General features: G+C 35.0%; 2 protein-coding genes and 1 non-coding gene across 20 annotated transcripts; 2 read left to right on the top strand and 1 right to left on the bottom strand.

The window, feature by feature from the left end:
* Window positions 1–207: 207 nt before the first annotated feature.
* On the top strand, window positions 208–7,271 carry LOC123200946 (dihydrolipoyllysine-residue succinyltransferase component of 2-oxoglutarate dehydrogenase complex 1, mitochondrial-like). Of its 18 annotated transcripts, XM_044616367.1 has the most exons (10): window positions 211–502; window positions 1,361–1,577; window positions 1,699–1,798; window positions 2,267–2,311; window positions 2,439–2,714; window positions 2,864–2,958; window positions 3,922–4,002; window positions 4,084–4,129; window positions 4,924–5,743; window positions 6,320–7,271. In XM_044616367.1, the coding sequence occupies exons 2-7, from the start codon at window positions 1,510–1,512 to the stop codon at window positions 3,926–3,928; spliced, it is 591 nt and encodes a 196-aa protein (XP_044472302.1). In that variant the 5' UTR covers window positions 211–502; window positions 1,361–1,509; the 3' UTR covers window positions 3,929–4,002; window positions 4,084–4,129; window positions 4,924–5,743; window positions 6,320–7,271. The 18 variants fall into 18 exon arrangements, with proteins under 18 accessions (XP_044472304.1, XP_044472294.1, XP_044472292.1 ...); XM_044616357.1 differs by lacking the exons at window positions 3,922–4,002; window positions 4,084–4,129 and having other exon boundaries at window positions 209–502; window positions 4,880–5,743; window positions 6,320–6,687; window positions 6,811–7,271; XM_044616368.1 differs by lacking the exon at window positions 4,084–4,129 and having other exon boundaries at window positions 4,880–5,743.
* Window positions 7,272–7,910: 639 nt separating this feature from the next.
* On the bottom strand, window positions 7,911–12,337 carry LOC123200945. Its single transcript, XM_044616350.1, has 3 exons — window positions 12,184–12,337; window positions 10,550–10,905; window positions 7,911–10,254 (listed from the first exon to the last, which is right to left on the bottom strand). Exons 2-3 carry the CDS (start codon window positions 10,894–10,896, stop codon window positions 8,091–8,093), a joined length of 2,511 nt encoding a protein of 836 aa, XP_044472285.1. The 5' UTR covers window positions 10,897–10,905; window positions 12,184–12,337; the 3' UTR covers window positions 7,911–8,090.
* An 85-nt stretch (window positions 12,338–12,422) lies between these two features.
* On the top strand, window positions 12,423–12,496 carry TRNAR-UCG. The gene has a single exon. It is a non-coding gene; the product is annotated as a tRNA-Arg (tRNA).
* The last annotated feature ends 5,642 nt before the right edge of the window (window positions 12,497–18,138 follow it).

The following is an 18,138-nucleotide window of genomic DNA, read 5'->3' as shown; positions in this document are numbered from 1 at the left end:
ACTCAAATTTAAACTAAACAAATTGAGTTTGATCGAACCAAACCGAAATAGCTTTTGAGATTGAATCAACTTGATTTAAATATACTTTTACCAAAAAAAATCCAAACTATAAAGCCGACCCAAATATTTTCATCAAAATTAAATAATATTTAATAGAAAATAAAATTTAATGCTCTAACTTCCTGAGCCGAATTCAGGGATAAATAAAAAAGTTGTAATCTATTTTTAAGCGACATTTTCCAATTAAAATCCCCGACCTACAGTACTCGTCAAATGTTGGCTTCCTCTGTTGATGAGTCCGGTGTCGAAAGTCGTCTCCTCTCCGGCGTCTCAAATTTCTCCTCCCCGACCTCTCAAATGGCTCCTCTCCGGCGCTCAAAATCTGGCGAACTCTCCTGAGCTCGTCTTCGAATCGTTAGTGCATTGAACTGTCTGTCTTCATCATAGCATTGACGACGGTCGACGGGAACTCGTCTTCTCTCTGGCGTCTCTCCTGTCCTGTGTTCGTCTTCGACTCTTTCATGATTTTCAATTTTTCAATTTATACTGAACTCATTTCGTTTTTGTCAATAGAAGTTATTTTGCTTGAGTGGGGTTGCTTCTCCTCCCCTGGATTGAAAAATAAGTATAATGAAAAGAACTGGAGTGTTTACATGTCAGACTTCGTCAAATTAGTTGATAAAAAACCAGAGTTTTTTTTTCTTTTTGCTTGAGTGTTGCTGCTTCTCCTGTTGTAGTTCCTCATTGTGTTTTTGCTTGGAAGGGAATGGTTTGTGGCTGCTGGGTTGGCTTCTCCCGGCCTTGAGTTTTTCAGTGTCTATAACATTTTTTTGTAGTGTGTTTGTTTTTGTAAGTTGCCTTTCTCTGCATTTTTTTGGCTTAGTGTTCCATTTATTGTGGCTTATATGATAGACAAGATATTGCAGGAGGTGAATTTTGTCTATAGCTTTTTGTTTTTTTCCCATTGTTATTAACAACACAATCTTTGATTTGAATCCTATGTGATCATAATGTTTAATTATACACGATTGTCTTGAGTTTACTTAACTTGGGTAATATCATTTCACTAGATTGTTACTTGCATTGATCACTCAATATTCATTAATATTACTACCTAGGTTAATTTAGTTAATTATGTAATGCTTAATTTGTATGTGTACATGAACGTCAAGTGATTAGTTTTTAATGTCGTGTTCATTTTAGGCTAGTGTTAGAGAATGTTTGTCAAGTTCATTAGAGGAGAACATTATTCCATCACTGTCTATTGCTAGGAGTACTTGGCTGGAGCTACTGTCACAGCATATCTCTAAGAAATATTACATTGATTATGTTAAAATGGCGTAATGGCTTATGAATGCAGGAGACACTTGACTTACAAGCCTGCCAATTGCATCTAATCTTAGTGTAGGTTGGCATTGTTCATGCTATCAATAAGCTTCATAGTGGTCTACCAGGTTTGAATTTAGCTGTATCCCTTCATGCACCAGTTCAAGAGTTTTTTGCCAGATAATGCCTGCAGCTCAAGCTTTTCCTCTGGAAAAACTTATGAGTGCACTTCATGCATATCAAAAGAATAGGTAACAATTGATTCACAAATGTTTCTTGAAAATTAATTTGCAATTCTCTCTGTGTGACTCTCCCCCTCTCTTTTTGCGAAATATTTCAGATTTTAACTCATTTTTAATCTTAAACTTTCAGTCAGCAAAAAATATTTATTGAGTACATCATGCTGGATAAGGTGAATGATGAAGAGCCACATGCTCACCAGCTTGGCAAACTGCTAGAGACATCTCAAGTGGTGAGCCCTTAAATTTTAAAGTTGGAGCATGGGGACTAATTTTGTTATTTTGTCCTTGTAACAGCCTTTATTACATCTATGCTAATCTATGGATAAACTTCATTGGTGATTTTGAAAGGCCCGGAAATTTCCTAGTATTTCTTGGGAAAAGTTGCTTCATTGGTATTTCATTTTCTTCCAATAACCTTTGTGGTTTGATTCTTTTCATATCTACTAGGCTTTAGTTGGAGTTTCTTTGTGCTCAGCGTGAATGAATTTTTTAATTGCTTCCATGGAGGATGAATTATGTGGTAATGTTTGTTTGCTGCTTCCTGCAGTAGATTGGTGAAAGTTGAATTGTAATGGTTTTTAATGGTTCATCAAGCCAAGACTTGGTTTTGTGCATCTGATCTAGGATTTCCTTTGCCTTTTAGCGGTGAATTAGAAAACTGGGATTTCTTAATACTTGTAATGTTAATCTCCTGCCAGGTAAAAATTGATGTTGCAAGTCCAGAAGCAGGTGTGATTAAAGAGGTAATGCTAAAATGTCTATTCTTATTACTTTTCTAGCTTTTTGCACAATGGTTACTTTTTCCCCCATCTCTACTGCGACTAGATTTATTAATGTTGATGCTAGCTTCTGTGTTTTAATTTCTTGCAGCTTGTAGCCAAAGAAGGAGAGACTATGGAACCATGTTTCAAAATTGCTATCATTTCAAAGTCTGGTGAAGGTGTTGCTCATGTAGCTCTGTTGGAGAAAATACCAGAGAGGGCTGCTCCTAAGCCATCTCTTGCTGAAAGGATAGAAGAGGAGAAGCCAAATCCTAAAGTTGAAACAGCACCTGTCTTGGAGAAGCAGCCTAAATCACCGTCTCTGCCACCTACTAAGTGCTCTGCAACGGAGCCCCAGCTTCCGCCTAAGGGCAGGGAAAGATGGGTGAGTTTTGACATGGTTCTCTGCTTAGATCAAAAAATGTTTGTGGATGTCTATTGTTTTTATTTTCTCAGAGACATTATTTAAGAAAACATCTTATTGAAGAAACCGTGATGATCTTGCTTGTCACTCCAGATTGTTCATGATTGCAGGTTCCTATGACAAGGCTACAGAAAAGGGTTGCTACAACATTGAAGGACTCTCAGAATACATTTGCAATGTTGACAACATTCGATGAAGTTGATATGTAAGTTCAGTCCTACTGTATTGACTGGTGCCTGTGCCACTTTTTCATATTTATGGTACTTAGATATTATAAATTTCTTTTTTCTCATTTTGTTCATCTGGTGTGCATGTGTTCTTGCCAACAAATGTAGAAGGCTGCCTTAATTTTTATATTCAAGCAAACATATTACCCTTGTTTTTCTAATCTACCACCACCTTGTAATTTGATATATCACAGACCTTGTGCTTCTACTGCTATATAAATTCATCTATGTCTCTTGCAATTTCTGGATGATTTCTTTTATTATGCTTTTAATCTTTTTTCCAAATTAAAACAAGGAGCAGCTCTCCATATGTCCATGTATTCCCTGTTTTTCAAGCTCCACTGTCTTGCACAGGGCATGGCATCTTGCTACGAGTGTTTCTGCAACATCAATTGCAATGGTTTGTAATTCAGGCTGAAAGTTTCTATATATATATATATATTGGTAAAGAAAGGAAAAAATAGAAACTTTCAGTTGAAATAGTTCAATAGCACATTTTATATATAATTAAATTTAGTGGAACACTATTCAGTTGCAGTGCCCCAAATAGTTTTCTTGCATATTTATCTTTACAGGTAAAAAAAAGACTTATTAACTATGTGTTATAAGTAAGAATTTGTGGCCTGGCCTAATTCCTTTTGAATAAAGACTCATAGCTTATATAACTTTTGGATTCTTGCAAAACCAATTCATCAAAGTAGTACATATACCTATATTCATTAGGCCTGCATTCTTTACTCATCATCGTATCAAACAACTCCCTTCAACGCATTGACTTCCTCTTCTTGCAAAGCTCATTTGGGAGCACACTAAATGTCAAGACATCAAGACAAACACCTTCATCCAACATCTCAATAAACAATGTTTTCTTCTTTTATTTTTGATTTATTGGTTACTTTAGGCCAAGATTTTTGTTTTAAGAGTCAATGTGCTTCTTATAGGTCATAATTCCAAGCAAGGATAAAAAGAGTGATTTACTTGTTATACGTGATGACGGAAACTCCTTCAAAATTATTTATGCAGTGAGTATCTCTTTACCAAGTTCACATTGCATACATCTATAAGTAATATTCATTCTCTAATATGGGTTTAGAGTAAAATAGATGATTGCACCATTGTGATAGAGGAAAAAGAGTGGATCAAGACAAGGTAAGACATGAAGAGACATCGAATCCTAAAGTGTATTTTTTTTTCTTTTACCAAATGATTCAATTTTTTACAAAATGATGTTTAAAGCTAGACGATATGAAAGCATTTTGGCAACTTTTTGTTAGATAGTTATCATATTTTTAAACCTCTTACATAATAATCTTGAGATTGATAATCTTTTGTTTCTATGAAGTCAATTTTGTTTTTTTAGCTATTTTTATTGTTTTGTTTATGATTCTTTTGTAACTTTTGGAATGATTATTAATGTTAGATAAATAAAAGACTTCTTATGAATTCTTTTTTAACTATGTAGTCTATATTTTCATTTGATTGTTGGATTGATATTATGCCTGATTTGATATAATTTGTTCATAACTTTTATTACTATCACAATAGAAATATTCATTGTTGATATTATATTTAGGGACAGGTAAATATTACTATAACAATGAAAATATTTATCATTGATGTTTAAGGACCGATAAATATTGCTATAACTATGAGAGTATTCATCATTGTTATTTTCAAAGACCAAATACATTGTTTTAGTGACAGAAATATTCGTTGTTATTGTTATTTTTAACAATGAGACTTACATCTCTCGTTATTTATATTAACAACGGGACTCTTTTTCCCATCGTTAATACTTTTAACGACAAAAATTATAACGACAGTTAACGATATAATTTTTTCTGTCACTAAAGCTCTTTAACGATGAGAAATGATCTGTAAAGCCCTGTTTTTTTGTAGTGGTGCCTGTGAGGTTCTGATCTGCTGCATGGTGTTATCTACAGGCATCTGTTTTGTGGCATCGGCTAATGCTGCAACTGCAGCATCTGCGGTCATGCTTTGAGAAGGCAACCAAGCGGCTTGTTGTGATGCATAGTAAACTTGTTCATGAGCAGGATTTGCGCACTCATAACCATGATTAGCAGCAACACCAGAAGCAATCACAATAGACCGAGAAGGGTGCTGCAATTGAGAGTAACCAACATACTGCTGCTGAATTTGATCAACAGGAATTTGGACTAATGTAGGAGTTGAAGTCACAGCCATTCTATATACACTAGCAGACTTTCAGATTTAGCTTGAGTTGCTGGTTTTGTGGGGTAAATTGCCAGAATCAAGTCTTTGTAGGCTGCAGAAGCTGCAACTACATATAAGTGGAACTCATACGTGCAATTTTTTCCTCCATCCCATTCTTCTGATCCTCAATGCGAACATGAATCGGTGACAAGTTTGACAGAGAATTGCTTGAAGAAGATGAGCCCAAGGATGAAGTTGTTTTTACAACAGGCTAATTTGACATAGAATAATGCACATCATACGTCACCTCTCTGTTGTGATTGGCCTCAGGTTGAGCGTCAAAGTTGTTATCACTATCAAGATTCAGTAAGCAATCCATGGTGGTGTCAGAGAGCCCTCTTTGAAGTAGCCCGGAGCCATTGCTGTTATCCTGTCATATTCTTTGATACAAGAGACTCGAGGTCTTCATTAGCAAGCTGGTATTTCATTGAGAAGCCTTGGCCATGGAGAAGAGAATGAAAGAGGCAGATGCAAAAAGAGGATTGTGATGAGTGGCGGTAAACCTTCATGAGACTGTTAGCAAAAATGGTAATTGTAAAACAATAATTTTATTAATATTCAAGAATTACAAAACCACACCTACACGAATACTTCTCTACACTCACAACATTTAAAACACTCAAACACACACATTCATTAACCTTGAGCTCTTTGTTTAATTTACACTAACTCACAGCACAACACCTAAGCTCTCACACCATTCACTATCACTTGCACTCTTTATTTTTTATTTTTTATATTTTTATAACCGGGACCTCACCTATATGTTGGACGGATAAACTTGGGACATAGTGATCAGACTCACAATTATTATACCAGATAAATCAAAATTTCACAAACGTGATAGAGACTTAAAACCAAACCTTCACCTTGAAAGTTGGACACTTTTTATTTTTTGCTCTCACACCTTTTATTTTTGCGCGCACACACAACTCTTTATTGAAGACTCACTCACAATCTCTTAACTCACACGCTCACAGCTCTTGCATGCGTGCACTCTACTAATTTTTGCACACGTATGGCTGGACATCAAGCCTATATTTAGTTGTTGATGTTGGTTAGTTAGCCGACTTTAATTTTTCTTCATGCTTCTTTGAGTAGCAGTTTGCTGCGAGTCTAGAAGAAGAATTCTAGACAGGCGGTGCACTAGTTTTTTGATTCTGAGAGAGATGGCTGCAACTTGTATAAGGCTGGAGCAAAATTGTGGAATCTTGTGGAGAGGGAGATTTCTAGAGAGATGGGCGGTGCATTTACTCAACAGAGATGTGTGTCGTTGCCTATGTAGCAGAGGGATTTGTTGTGGGGGCGAGGGATAATGTGGCCACCAAAGCTGCACGTTATTCGGAGTTTGGCACCAAGGACTGGTGGCAAAGGGTCATCTCTTACCTGCTCTTTGCCATCCCTAGTCCCACTCCTCTCATATGATCCGCCTTCTTGGAAGATTGATGATAACTGCAAGAGAAGCTTGGAGGGTATGTTGCCTGCAATTTATGTCCTAACAGCTGCAAGAGATCTCTGAGAGATCTGCAGTTAAGCTCAAACAAATTAAACTCCAGCATACCCCCACCTTATGGACTCTTCAGTATATCTTGCAGGTAAACTTGTCATCAAATTCATTGAGTGGTTTTTTGTCTCCAAGCATACAGAGTTAGAGGTCTTAAGAGATCCAGATTTGGCAAAAAATCTCATCAGGAAAATTCCCACCACCCCTGAGGGCCTTCAATCTCAATCTCTTGAAGGTGCCATCCCTAACACATTTGAGGAATTGGTAAGCTTGGTATCCTTAGATCTCTCTACCAATAGTTTTATAGGAGAAATTTTCAAATCATTAGATGTTCTCACTTATCTTAAGAACTTCAATATTTTTGTAAATGATTTACAAGGGAAAATTTCTAGTAAAGGTCATTTCAAAACATTTTTTGCTCAATCTTTTTTATTAAGTCACAATTGTGCAGTTTACCAAGGCAAGGGGTTTTTCTTTATAATTTTGGCACCATCAAACGATCAAAAACACTAATAATGAAATACATTTTGTCTTCAGTCTTGTCATTTTTAATGACAATGAGTGTAACTTTTCTTTTCATAAGATGTTATTATAGAAGAAAACATTCTTCAGTTAATTAAATTGATATGTTACCTTTAGTAACAGGAAGAACATTATATAATTCAACAAACTGTTAATAATTTTAATGAGTGTAATTTATTTGATATTGATAATTTTGGTTCAGTATTCAAAGGGACATTTTTAATATAATAATTAATATAAAAAATATTTTAGAATAATTATATTTAATGATATTTAATTAAAATAATATTATAAAATTTTTTTATTATATCTAATTATAATAATTTATATTGATTAATTTTTTAAATAATAATCTTTTATTATTCATAATAAATGATTTTTCAAACCAAACCCACTCTTAAAGGTGTTTAATGATCGCCTGATGGACATATTCCATGACTAAACTAATTAAATACCAGAATTATGCAACTACTAACTTAAATTAAACCAATTGAAGATTGTAAATTAGATTAAACTTATTAATTAATCTAACAAAACAATATAATTCTAACAATAACTAATTCAAGTGAAAACAATGGCTTTAGGAAACTAAGACACGCATAAATCCGGTTATGAAGGGCAATTTATGAAGTTTACACAATTGAATTTATAAATTAAAGAACTACGACATGAACAGAAAATAAATTGAAACATAGCTTTGAGAAAGTCTAGCTGGTCTGGTGTAAAAAACATAAATACAGAGCCAAAGGTTCAACACACAAATAAGTTCAGGCATGGCCAACCACATAAACATGATATGAGAGCAATCCTACCACAAATATACATTATTATTTTAATACATAAGAAAAGTTAGGACTGTAGAAGCTCTAAATTAACCACCTTGCATGAAACTTTATTATGCCCCACTCCCAGGCACTTGGTGCAAGTCACAGTTCTTTCTATCAATCCATCTCTGTTTCGCTTCCTCTTATGTTGGTTTGAAGATTTTGTTGCCGGAGGAAGTACGTCGGAATCCTCCAAGTTAGCTTTTGACTTAGATTTTCCATCTGCCGGAGGGTTCACCAGGCCTGCAACAGGGTTTATCGACTTGGAGTAAGCAATATGATACATATCAACGTTGAGGTATCTTGAACAATAATCATACACATCCCTTTTTGTGACATTGAAAACAGCAATAGCATGGCGGCAAGGGAGCCCCGTCACTTTCCACTCCTGACAACTGCAGCTATGTTTATTTGTATCAACAACATTTGTGGAGTCATTGTGGACCTCAAATAAGGTTTCGGATGAGAACAATACTCTTAATAAGCGTGCTCTGTAAGTTTCTTCCTTCAGTTTTTCCTCTTTTAAAGGAGTAAGTTTAGTAGACCACCTGCTTGATTCAAGTAGACGATTATTCATCAACTCCATCATCTTACCCAGAATTGACTCTAATTTCCTTATGAGGGGCTGTTCTCGCGCTTCCTCTATGCAGTTAACATATAACTCTGCGACATCATATGTAATTTGATGATAGCTCTCACCCTTGAAAACTGCATTCGTCCAGTACTCTGGTTCAATTTGAATGAGCCACTCATAAGCACCAGAAGAAACACGTTTAATTTGCTCCAAGGAATTCCTGAAAACATCAAGTCTGGCTGCTTGGGCAGCAGCCAAAAAATTGACTGGCAGAGTACTTTTCCCCGGTCCATGAAAGGGGCCCTTCAAACTTATCATGAACTCATCTAAAAGGCGGATAATAGAATAACCATGGTGTGCATTCTCAAATACATTAAGCACAGATTTCATTAACTCCTTCTGTCTATCACTGACAAAGGTTATGGATTGTGAAGTTGACACTGCAGATCTCAACTGCTCCAGAAACCAATGCCACTTCTCATCAGTCTCAATATCAACTATAGCAAATGCAACTGGAAAAGCGCCATCATTCCCATCAACTGAAGTGGCAGTCAACAAGATCTCACGATGTTTTGATTTTAAAGGTGTAGAGTCCAGGAAAAGAAGTGGGCGACAACCATTTTGAAAACCATGTATTGAGGCTTCAAAGGATACAAAGAGTTTCTGAAATCTTTTGTCATCACCAGTGGAAAGCTCCACAAAACTACCTGGGTTTGCTTCCAAAAGCTTATCACGAAACCAAGGCAACTGATTATATGCCTCTTTGTACGAACCCAGAAGCCGCTCTCTAGCATCTAATACTCCACGCCATACTTGGGTACATTTTAGTTCAATCCCAAATTCTCGACGAATGCTCTCAGTAATATGCTTTGCTTTGCTATGTGGGTTCTCTCGTAACTTGTCCTTTATAATACTCACCAACCAACTCCTGGTTGGTTGAGCAGCCTTTCTAGATTCTCCACATGTATGTGTTTTATTCATCTTTTTTATCTTGAACACTTCTTCAGAAGGGACCCAAGCTGCATAAATCTTCCACGAACAACCTTCAACAGAACATGTTCCACTAGCACGACTTTTCTCATTCTTCTTTAATCTATACTTGAAACGATTTGCAATGGCATATTTATGCAATGCATCACGAAATTCATGCACACTACTGAATTCCTGACCTTCACCAATTATACCATCTTTCCATATTGCCACCGTATCTTCAGGTGATAAATTAGAGTTAGCAACAGTAGAAGGAAATATAGGAACATCAGCAAGAGAATCATCATTCTGTTGCTGATCCATGTCATCATCTACTGCAGAGCCACCACGTTTCCGAACATACTTTTTCCTAGATACACTTTTTCTTCTCTTCCCAATATTTTCAGAGCCTGCAGCCTTTTTGTGGGAGGCAGCACGCCTTCGCTTCTTAACAGTATCAGCAGGGGTAGAACTGATATCAAATCTAATTGGACTGCTGGCAGGACTACCTGGAGAAAGATTAGCATCACTAGGTTCACCAGAGTCAGTAAAGGCTGCAGATCTTGACGCAGGGGCCTTAGTAGTTGCAGCAGCTTGTGATCCTGTATGAGGAGGCACTGTTTCAGCCAGTTTTACACCTTTTCCCCTGCAAGCGATAAAAAAACATGAGTCAATGCCAGAAAAAATTTCATTCTCCCTGCAGTCACCTGCATTTCACCAATCACTGAGCACAATAACAAATACTGAAATTTACTCTCATAATTTCACCATTACAGTAAAATTTAGCAATAACCTGGTTGCTTATGGATACCAGGACAGTTCCCTCCTCTACAACATAATTAATAACCAATGAATTTCAAAATAGAAAAAAATTGAATTGTCCAAAAGATTAATTAAGACAACACCCATAGGCAGGATGGATATGAAAAGTTTATATATACCTGCCAACAGGAGAGGTTAAAACTTCACGCTGAAAACCTGCTTTCCCTGTGACAAAAACATCTGCAGTCACTGCCTCCTCATGAAAATCATACATCCTCTTTAAATCTCTGTCATTTGATAAAGTGATGAGTGTTCGCCTATTTCCTGGAAGAAAATACTTGACGGACAAAGATTTGTGATCAAAGTTCAAAAGTTCCGCTAATTTTAGCATCAGGTCATCAAAAGCTGTTTCTGGATTAATGGTTATGGCATTTGCCTCCCCTCCATCATATGACAATGATCCATCATCCTTGGTTACGAATTCTCCACCAGACTGGCAGATTAGTATAAGCTTCCCCTTCACCATTGCCAATATCTGAAGCTCATATAGACAACCAAAAGACATACATTATACAGAAAAACAGCTCATATGCATTCCTCCAGTCTCAAAGAATTTTAAAATTCTATACTTTGAACTGATTCTAGGACAAAACCCATCCTACATGTTGATAATAAACAAGGATGCTTATGACAGTGTAAAGTCATATAAAAAATGATAGAAAAATGCAACTGTGCTTGTTACAAAAAATAATTGTCCAGAAAAAGGGGTTTTAGAGTATGTTCACAATTCTAAACAAGGCTATTCAAGTCCTATAGGATATCAAAACCCAAAAGAAAAAGTTATTCATATATTAATATTTATAATCTAAGCAGATGGAACTACCACCATAAGCCGATGATGGCATATCCTTAAAATTTAAAACTCATCCACTTCCTCACAAACAAGCTAATAACTCATTAATTAGATGACAATGATATAATCATTTCACATCATAAAGGGAAAAAATTAGTCACATAATTGACTTAAGGATAAAAAGTTCCCTACTACACAAATAAACAAATCAAGTTTACATCCAGTGTATTACATTGCTAGCATAACAAGCAAAGGATTAACAATACTGTGTAAACAGGCCAACTATCAATTCACATTGCCAAGCTCCATTCTATTATTCTATGAAGTAGTCAATGAATTTTAACGTACAATTGATCTTTAATCATTCATTTGGTCAAACTCCCAGAAAAATCTGGTATTATATAGAGATGAAACTAGGAATTAAACTGCATGAACAACACCTTTCCATAAAAGTATAAAATAACACAAACAGCTCATGGTATCATGGGCTGGCTACAATAGTATTATATGATATACAAATATGACTATCATAATACAAAATTCTCTTCCAATAAAAACAATTGTATGCATAAACCAAAAAAAAAAAAAATTTGAATACTAGACTAGCAACAAAAATGCAGAAATTCAATTTCCATACAGAACGAAAGCAAATAGTAAATAGATCAGAAACAAAAATAAAAGAGTAACACTCTGGAGTCAACCAAAGCCAAAGACTCATGATCCTCGAAAAAGAAGACCCAACAAAGATCGGGTCCAAAAACAATACCCTTCAGTCCACACTTGAAAAAAGAGATAAAAATATAAACAAGCACCTCATTGTCAAGTAAATAGAAAGAATTAAGAAGAAATAAACAGTGAAAAAAGATAATATTTTGCATGTCAAAAATAAAATCAGTAAAAGAAAGAGAATCGGGGGTTGATATAAAGAAAAGAAAGGAAAGAGTTGAAGCGAAAACATACCAGGGGGTTGAGGGGGTGGGGGATTGCAGGTAGAAGAAAACCCTAGATGTGGGGGCGTTTCGAAATTTGGGGAAAGCGAGTCAACGATCGATCTTATAAGGAGAAGGGTGTTTCGATTAACGATTTTTGGAAATTGGGGATGTGGTTGGAACCTTAGTGTTTTAGAGGTTTTCTTTTGTAGTTTCAATCAGTATTACACTTTACTATATAAATATATAGTCCGAGTGAACGACCAAACAGACCGCATAGCGCAGTGGATTAGCGCGTTTGACTTCGGATCAAAAGGTCGTGGGTTCGACTCCCACTGTGGTCGATTATGTTTTTCTGCTAACTTGATGAAATTTTTTAAAACCATAGAAACATTAAGTCGCACGTTTAGGAAGTAAACCCTTTTTTCATATAAACATGCCTTAATTTTTATTTTGGTGTCAATTGGTGAAGGTTAGTCACATTAAAGATCTCATGCTTCTTTAGTGACTATCAATCAATCATACTAATATTGGCAATGGCTAGGTGCCCATGTTTATGGGATTTTGAATCCTTTTCAAGGTCTAACACTTTAAAGTCATTGTCTCCCACCAAGAACAATAAGCCTTTGGGAATTGAATCCAATATAGTATGTGACACGCTCTAGAAATATATTCGTTCATCATAGCAAATAATAGGTAATAAGTATTGTGTAGAGACACTACTCATTAAATACCTTCTACGTTGATGTAACACCCCAGGTCCAATAGCCCGGCCCACTGTCAAGATATTATCCATTTTAGACACACAGTCCATCATGGGTTTGCTAATGGGCTTTGCAACCCAAAACGCGTCTTAACAATTAAGGAGCTCACAGGCTATTTAACCAATTCAATTCTTCCACCACTAACCAATGTGGGATCCAAAGACAGAGTACACACAGACCCAGCATCTCTCCCGTGCTTTGTCGATGTGGGATTAGCCTAGGGGTATCACATACACCCCCCCTTACGGGACTCAGCGTCCTCGCTGAGGTTTGCCCCACCATCGATCAAGAGGACACGCGGAGTTGCTCTGATATCATTTGTAACATCTCTAGTCCAATAACCCAGCCCACTGTTAAGATATTGTCCACTTTGGACACACAGTCCATCATGGGTTTGCTTCTTGGGCTTTGCAACCCAAAACGCATCTTAACAGTTAAGGAGCTCACAGGCTATTTAACCAATCCAATTCTCCCACCACTAACCAATGTGGGATCCAAAGACAGAGCACACACAGACCCAGCATCTCTCCCGTGCTTTGTCGATGTGGGATTCGCCTAGGGGTATCACAGTTGACACCCTAATCAACTCAACCGAGTTTGTTTAACCCATGAACTAGAGTGGTGAGTGTTTAACCCATGAACTATTGAATACCCCAACTTTGCACTACAATAGTCGAGATGGCTCATGTTGTCAAGCCTAAAGCATAAAATTTGAATAAGTTAATAATGTCTCCTAATATTCAAAGCATGTCTCAAATCAAATGATAACATCCACTCAACACCCCATACTTGAATGTTATAACTATGTTTGATAAGTGAGACGACATCAATTATTAGGCTTATAAGTTGCACTTACATGATTATTACTTGAATGTTTGTCAAACCTCTTTGGAGAGGGAAATGGAGCCCTTGGAATCATTCTCGGTTTGTTAAACTATAACTCGCATCAATAGAGGTCATATCTCGTAGCATGCAATACATGTCTCATATATGAGAAACATCAACTGAGCATAATACACCTTGCATCAAAGTAGTAAAGGCTTTAGTCCTAGTGCCCTTAAATTGATAGATTATATATAAAAACGACATTTTGGCTACAATAAATTGGTAGGAATTTTATTCATATGTCATTATTGCACTCTTTATATTTGTTTATGATGATTGTATGTCAAACAAATAATTATGCCTTAGTTATCATGTTCTAGCTTTAGAATCATGCATATGCAGGGAGTATATGTAAAAAGACATGATTATAAATTGATAGTCAAAATTCACAGTCCATTATCTAGGGTGTAAAGAGGGACACTTCATTTATAATAAGATTGTAATGTGACTTAAATCAAATAAAAGATAACTTTTGTTGGCTATTAGAGTAATGACTCCCAAATAGAGACATTAATATATTTTTTCAGTGATATAAAAGTGTATTGGACTTAGACTAAAAATATAATTGATTCATTAATAATTTTGTTTGACCAAATCAATTCATTTTGATAATCATTATTATGATGATCTTAATCCTAAGTGAATAATTAACTCCCTATGTTAATTGCCTTACGTGATTTGATCTACCAAAGGGGTGATAACTCAAGAATGCAAGTTCTCAATTGGTATGTCAGTACGTGACTCATTAAACAATGAGAGTATTGTATATGGATGTGGAATTCATTGCTCCTATAAAGACTTTATATGATACTCTTAATGATATTATTTGGGTTATTGAAAACAGATTGCGTCTAGGTTTATTTGTTTGTATAAATTGATGATTTACCTTTCACGATTGGTCATAACTAGAATTTTTCAATAGGTTGAATAATTGAACATTGAGACAAAATGGTCAATAAGATGAAAAGGAATATGCCTTAAGTCAATTATGGATTATCACATAGGGACATCACATTGATGAATGGTCATGAAGTATAGATAATTGAGAGCTTACCTAATTCATACATAGACAAGAGAGTTCAGCTCTATTCCTTTGGTGGAATAAATTATATTTGGTAATTAAGAAAATACCCTAATGGCCTATATTAATACTAAAGTGGGTAAATAGGATTTATTAAAACTTGACACAAATAATAAAATTCAGTCAAAGGCAATTAAAATTCAAGTAAAGCAAATATAACCATAAATTAAAGAGAGATAGAGCTAGAGACATTTAAAATTTATAGTGGTTAGAATCTTATTGTATCAAGCCTTCGACATTGATTTAAGCTAATTTCTTGAAGTTCTATAAGAGAAAAAATCACTCTTTACAATAGTTGTTTGAGATTGTATTCAAACACAATGGATTTTTGGGACACCAAAGTGTTTGAAAATAAAATGTTTTGTGTATAATGTCTCAACAAAACTAATTACAACAATTGAAGAACAAATATTCTCTCAAATATATGAAATAAGAGCTTAGCGGTGTAAGAGTGCAATGGCTTGTGTATTTTATGTCTCTATCTACCTCTAACTCAAAATGACTTGTTTATATAGACCTTAGATATTAAAAGCATGAAATAGCCATTGGACATTCGAATGTAACCCGTTGACATGTGAAAAATATGCATTTTATTTTAAATATCTAGGCAAATGGGTGTTCAATACTAATGCACAATCTTTCATGACCACAAGATTACCTTTTTAGATGAAGTCAAGCTTAGTTAGCACCACAATGATCAATTGCTTAATTAGCACCAAGTGCATGCACGGTCGAACACCACTCATATGTGAGCATTTATACTGTTACATGATTTCCTCGAAAATATTCTAGAGCCAATAATGATTTCCATGAACAATTTTTATGCATGGGTGAAATTTTGCTTATGCACAAGTGTGCATACCTTTTGAACAATTGTGCACTATGTTTATTTTAAAACACTAATGAACGGAACAATCATAAACAACACCCATTGCTCATTAATGCCTTCATACAAGTCATGAACGATTGTGCATTTATTTTATGCACGGTTGTCTATAATATGTTTACCTTTCCCACATTGACTCATTTTGGCTCAACCATGAGCAAGCACCCCTTTCTCGTCAATGTCCTTATATAGTTCATGCATGGTCAAGTGTCTATTTTGCATGATAGCTCATCATGTTGTTTGAAAATTCTAAAAATTTTAGCACCACGAACGCTGTGGCATCACGACTTATACCTTTGCTTGAATGATATGCATTGTAACTACACATGATCATTCATTAGATGTGAAACAATCATATATTCACATCAAACTTATATTTTTCAACTTTGGTCCAATTTTTGTCATGACTTAGAGAAATTAATACTTTTTACTTATTTTTGTATATTATCAAAACAATTTGGAGTCCGACAATAAAGTATTGAATTATTTCGATATAGGAAAATTAATTAATTAATTAATTATTAAGTTTATACTATGTGTGCCCATAAGTCCCTTCAATAGCTTCTCTTGTATTAATTTGAGTTATTTTTGTGAAACGAATATCTTGGTGTTGGATTTTACAAGTCTATTTAGGCTACAATGTGGTGCACACATTATGTATTTTGGTTGTGACTCGAGGATTTTTCTAGAAAGATTAATTAATTAATTAATTCTTAGAAAAACATGTGGAAAATATTAATTATATATTTATTAATAATTTATATCATTATTAATGGTATATAATTTTACTGGAAAAAGAAAATTGCATTTTAATAATTAATGGAAAACTCAAGATTTCAATATAGTAAAAATTGGAAGATTTTTAATTTGAAGTACCAAGAGGGAAGTTAAAATATTATTTAACCATTCTCTGCTAAATGAACCTAGGCAACATTTGACCTAAATACAATAGGACTTTGACTGGGATAACTCTATCAACATGGGAGAGTAAAAAACTTGGGTTTGAGTATCTGTTATATCTAGGGGTGGATTCGAAGCGAGCTTGTTCAAGCTCGAAACGAGCTTTGCTCGAACGAGCCCGAACCCGAGCTTGCCTTGAACGAGCCCGAACCCCGAACATGAGCCTGAATTTTAAGTAAAAACGAATACAAGCCTGAACACGAGCACCTGTTAAGCGAGCCGAGCACTCAAAAAAAAAACATTTATTTCAAAGAAGAAACGACACCGTTTTTTGTATTCTTCTACTTGAAATAGGTACTTGACTCATTGGAATGGGTATTCCATTCTATATCAAACTTGTCCAACTTCAGGCATAATAGTGAACGACTTCGTGGAACAGTCTCGTTTATTATTGAGCAACTTGATGATTGCCTTAAAGAACTGATGTTCCAATCATGGAACATATATTATTTGTTTAACCTTCGCTTTTCTTCTGATTTTTCTAAAACGATAAACGACTTGTTTCTACAACATGTTTCTTGACAAAATGATATGGAACACACGTTTAATTTGTGAATAGGCATTCCAACCTCAATAAATATGTATAATATTGCTCCCTTTTCATTGGTTTTTCCAAACTAATAATGGGTATGGGAACCTCGTTATGTTCATGTCATATACATATTTACTATAATCTAAATATATTTCTAGATGCATGAATTAAATTTCTTACTGAGGTAACACTCCTGGTTTTCTGTATTAATAATTATTTTTACGATTGTGGGGTTATAATTTGTAATTATTAGTTATTGCCTATCATGGTTTCCTAAAGATTTTTCTATATTAATAATTATTTTTATGATTGTGGGGTTATAATTTTATAATTATTAATTATTGCCTATCATGGTTCCCTAAAGAATATCATGTATTGTAGGTAATTTTCTATGTAAATAGAAGCGGTCCATCATCACCGCATAGGAACTGATTTTCAATTTCATTGGAATTTTGTAAACCAGAGTTGGTATTGGATTTCATGTAAAATCTTAGTTTTTAAAACATGGTTAGAGTTTTACTCAGAAGAGTTTAAGCCTTCATCTGATTGATCTGTGTAACAACAAACATAATCGATTAATGTAATTTGTGTGACATATAGATTTTTGCATTATACAGATTCTTGTAGATGAATCATTGACCAACGATTCATTCTCATCCAGGAGTTGGGAGAGAGGAGATTGGTTAGCTTTGATCACCAAAAAAACGGTAAGAAAGAAAATGCAAACCCTATGAGAAAAATAATCATTGTTTAAACTTTGGGTGAGGGGAAGATGGGGGAAAATTATTAGTTTTTTTTAATTTTGGGCGCGGGGGGAGGGGGGGAATGTGATGAGTTTTTAATTTTTTTCAAATATTTTTATTAAATGATAATTTTCC

This window comes from Mangifera indica, chromosome 17 (genome assembly GCF_011075055.1).
Source record: "Mangifera indica cultivar Alphonso chromosome 17, CATAS_Mindica_2.1, whole genome shotgun sequence".
In the NCBI taxonomy this organism is placed as follows: domain Eukaryota; kingdom Viridiplantae; phylum Streptophyta; class Magnoliopsida; order Sapindales; family Anacardiaceae; genus Mangifera; species Mangifera indica.
This window is presented reverse-complemented; position numbering and strand designations above follow the sequence as displayed.